This window comes from Larimichthys crocea, chromosome XXII, assembly GCF_000972845.2.
Source record: "Larimichthys crocea isolate SSNF chromosome XXII, L_crocea_2.0, whole genome shotgun sequence".
Taxonomy (NCBI): domain Eukaryota; kingdom Metazoa; phylum Chordata; class Actinopteri; family Sciaenidae; genus Larimichthys; species Larimichthys crocea.
Window position 1 is genome coordinate 9,088,334 of NC_040032.1, and position 4,714 is coordinate 9,093,047.

The 4,714-nt window shown below is 44.7% G+C and overlaps 1 protein-coding gene across 1 annotated transcript in view; it reads right to left on the reverse strand.

Moving 5' to 3' along the window:
* slc25a35 (solute carrier family 25 member 35) overlaps positions 1-4,714 on the reverse strand; it is a 34,468-nt gene that overhangs the window by 25,434 nt on the left and 4,320 nt on the right. Inside the window, exon 5 of the mRNA XM_027273460.1 lies at positions 253-825. Coding sequence (XP_027129261.1) covers positions 655-825 — 171 coding nt within the window. The 3' untranslated portion in view covers positions 253-654. The remainder of the gene's footprint in view (positions 1-252; positions 826-4,714) is intronic.

Here is a 4,714-nt window from a genome sequence, read left to right on the forward strand (position 1 = left end):
GTTGGCGAGCGAGCAGAGTGGTTTTTATGTGTGCTGATTATGGCACTGAAATGATAGTGCCATAATTGAAATAGTCAGTGGATGACCTCGCCTCGCCGCTCATTACGGCACTCCAGAAAAGTATAAAATGGCAACATAACACGAGGAGTTCATCTTCAAAAAAACATAAAATAAACTCAAGCGAACATTCTTTCCTGTGTCTCATCATCATCCTGGAAATTATTACTCAGGACCAGGATGAGTTGAAGCTACCTGTTAGCTCAGTTACAACAAATAAAGTTTCCTTTTGCAGACACGGATTCAGAGTTGATGTTTCTTCGTCCTGTCGGCCACATTGGATGCTTTCTTTCTCCATGAGTGAACGTCTCCTGCATCTTTTGGAATGAGGTTGAGGAGCTACAGCACACACAGAATACTGTACATGAGGTCTACTGGCTTATCTTCTACAGTGATCTGTCACTTTGTCCTGCATTCCTCCGTGGTGACGCGTTAACTTTTCTAAAGTGTTTTCTGATTGGAGTGTTAATCGTTACCTTTGCCCTCTGTGTGTCTCCTGGTTTCTTCTCTTGAACTCATTAAACGAGGACTCATTTAACCTCCTGCACTCGCGCCTTAATGAGTCACACATTTCCTCCATCGTCCTGGTCCCTGGTGTTATCTGACCTGCTGGTACAGTTTGCGTAGTTCATCCCAGAAGAACAGAGACAGAATGGTGTGCGGGCCGAGCCGGAAATAAGACGCTCCGAGGCCTTTGTAGAGTCCCATCAAGCCCTCCTTCCTCAGCGTCTTCGAGAAGCAGTCGGCGAATCCTTTATAGAGCTGCCCCTGGAAGACGAGAGGACGGAGGTCAGTGTGATCAGCTGGCAGTCTAACAGTGAACACAGCGTCAGAACCTCTGAACCAGCAGTGTCCAGTCTAACAGTGAACACAGCTACAGAACCTCTGAACCAGCAGTGTCCGGTCTAACAGTGAACACAGCGACAGAACCTCTGAACCAGCAGTGTCCAGTCTAACAGTGTCTCTCTCTACATACCTTGCCCAGCTGATCCACGGGTTGGTTGTAGAGTCGCGTGCTCACAACGTCAAACGGCGTCATAGCCAGGACCACGACCACGCTGCTGATCATGCCGGCACTCAGAGCCACCAACCAGCTGTTCTTTGGAAACACCTGAAGAAGAAGAAGAAGAAGAAGAAGAAGAAGAAGAAGAAGAAGACAGCGACAACGTGGTGAGGCGAGTGAAGCTCAAACAGGACGGACACAGGAAGTTCAGGTATCTTGAAGTCGGGCTGTGAGGAGGACTGGTGTACGATACCGCACTTCTAATTTCACCTGGAGCGTCACAGAAGCATTTTTCCTGACAGACTTTCAAGTTCTTCTACCATGAGTAAGCAGCATTGTAGTTTAGAGTCTGCACCGGGGGTTTTATTTTGAAAATCGACTGACTTCCTGTCGGTTCTTGCTGCTCTGTGCTGACTGTGGAAGTCTGAGTGAAGGCAAACTTCTGAGGAACAAAGTACCATTCTGGGTTCAGGAGGCAGACACGGTCAACACCTTTAAGAGTAGACTGAAGACTTTCCTCTTTGATAGAGCTTATAGTACGATAGGACTAGACTGCCGGGGGACTGTCTCTGTCTGTCTCTGTCTGTCTCTGTCTCTCTCTTTCAGGGTTATGCCTAGTCAGGCACGGTATTGGTTGAACATACACATATTACTACTGTCATTATTGCTGCCATATCTCCATCACAGTTTATAGTTAGTTGATGATTTGCTGCTGCTGAGCATCTGTGTCTCTCTGTCTCTATCACAGGTTCCACTGCTACTGTAATCATTTTATCATTCATTGTAATTCATTGTCATTTTATCAGTCATTGTAATTCATTGTCATTTTATCATTCATTGTAATTCATTGTCATTTTATCAGTCATTGTTGGTCAATGATTAGACGGACACTGCCGGTTCAGAGGTTCTGTCGCTCGTGTTCACTGTTAGACTGACACTTGCTGGTTCAGAGGTTCTGTCCGCTGTGTTCACTGTTTGATCGCGGACACTGCTGCCGTTCAGAGGTTCTGTCCTGTGTTCACTGTTAGACGGGACACTGCGGTTCAGAGGTTCTGGTCGCGCTGTTGTTCACTGTTAGACTGGACACTGCTGGTTCAGAGGTTCTGTCGCTGTGTTTCACTGTTATACTGGACACTGCCGTTCGAGGTTCGGTCTGCGTTTCAACTGTTAGACTGGACATGCTGGTTCAGAGGTTCTGTCGCTGTGTTCACTGTAACTGGACATGCGGTTCAGAGGTTCTGTCGCTGTTCACTGTTAGACTGCCAGCTGATCACCCTGACCTCCGTCCTCTCGTCCTCCAGGGGCAGCTCTATAAGGGATTCGCCGACTGCTTCTCACGAAGACGCTGAGGGAAGGAGGGCTTGATGGGACTCTACAAAGGCCTCGGAGCGTCTTATTTCCGGCTCGGCCGCACACCATTCTGTCTCTGTTCTTCTGGGATGAACTCGCAAACGGTACAGCAGGTCAGATAACACCAGGGACAGGACGATGGAGGAAATGTGTGACCATTAAGGCGCGAGTGCAGGAGGTTAAATGAGCCTCGTTTTAATGAGTTCAAGAGAAGAAACCAGGAGACACACAGAGGGCAAAGGTAACATTAACACTCCAATCAGAAAACCTTTAGAAAAGTTAACGCGTCACGACGGAGGAATGCAGTAAAAAGTGACAGATCTGTAAAGAAGAAGCCAGTAGACCTCATGTACAGTATTCTGTGTGTGTGGTAGCTCCTAAACCTCATTCCAAGATGCAGGAGACGTTCACTCATGGAGAAAGAAAGCATCCAGGTGGCCGACAGGACGAAGAAACAAAACCTGAGCTGTGTCTGCAAAAGGAAACTTTATTTGTTACTACTAACACAGCTAACAACTTGAGCTAACATGACTAACAGACTGAGCTAACAGCTAAAGACTGAGCACTGACTACAGACGAGCTAACATGAGCTAACACTAGACTGAAACATGACAACAGCAGCTAACAGACTGAGCTAACATGAGCTAACAAGCAACGCTAAGAGCTAACAGACTGACTAACATGAGCTAACAGAGCTAACATGAGCTAACACTGAGCTAACATGAGCTAACATGACTAACAGACTGAGCTAACAGAGCTAACAGCAGCTAACAGACTGAGCTAACATGAGCTACACCACAACTGACTAACGCAGCTAACAGACTGAGCTAACAGCAGCTAACAGCGCTAACTGAGCTAACATGAGCTAACAGACGAGCTCATGAGCTAACCAGACTGGAGCAACATGAGCTAACAGCAGCAACAACGAGCTAACATGAGCAAAGCTAACACTGACTAACATGAGCTAACAGCAGCTAACAGACTGAGCTAACATGAGCTAACATTAGCTAACAAACTGAGCTAAACAGAGCTAACAGACTGAGCTAACATGAGCTAACAGCAGCTACAGCTTCCAGCAGTTTACTTCACTGTCCATCATAAACTCTGTAAATCACAGAGAGTTGAGGCGGAGCAAGCGGAGGACATCAGAGGGGAAACCAGAAAACATTCCCCCATAAAATATGATCCAGTTTCACAGAATCAGTGAAAGTTGCTGCTGTGTGACTTAGTGCCGTAAGCGTACGTACTTCTTACTTCCCCACCCGGAGCCAAATTTACATGAGTGGAGAACAGACGTACGAATGACAGAGACACCGTTCACCTGATCACAGGTCAGTGGGTCAGCAGGAGGTCACAGACGGTCGATCATCAGTGGGAAAGTTTACAGGATGTTATTTAAGGTAAATCTGTATTTTGACATATTTATCTTCATCGTCCAAATGATGCCATTCATGTACAGAGTGTTTATAGGATACACAAACCTAAACAGTTACTGAACAGACTAATGCAGCTAATGTAAGATGACTTTACTTAAGATGAAAAATACTCAACAAAAAACAAATAATAAATTAATAATAAATGTTTTGCCAAAAAAAGTGTTTAAAATATAAAACTTCATCAGATTTAAATTATATTGTTACTGAAATTTTAACATTTGGAGTGGCACTTAAAGAATCACATTTTAATAATTATTATTTCAAGTTGTTTTGTGTTTTAAAAAAATGTTTTATTAATTGGTATTAAAATCATTTATATAAAGGCCTGTCAGGGCATTTTAACTTTATAAGAATCACACAAACTTAAATTATTGCTCATATTCAGTGTTTTTTACAGCCTTTAAAAAGTTTTCATTAAATTCATCACGGGTTGTGTGTACGTCGGCGTTCTCTTCTCTCTCGTTATCGTGCCGTAGACTTGAGCTTCTGCAGGCGACCCTGCACAGTGTAGTCCCATCACCACGACATGGACGCTCCCTCTGCAGCCACATTGGTGCTGTTCTTCATAGAAGTGTCGACAGGTAACAAAGGGTGCGCCCATGACACGTCTAATAAATGTACTGTAGCTTCAACTCATCCGGTCCTGAGTAATAATTTCCAGGATGATGATGAGACACAGGAAACGAATGTCGCTTGAGTTATTTTATGTTTTTTGAAGATGAACTCCTCGGTATGTTGCCATTTTATACTTTTCTGGAGTGCCGTAATGAGCGGCGGGCGAGGTCATCCACTGATATTTCAATTATGGCACTATCATTTCAGTGCCATAATCAGCACACATAAAAACCACTCTGCTCGCTCGCCAACC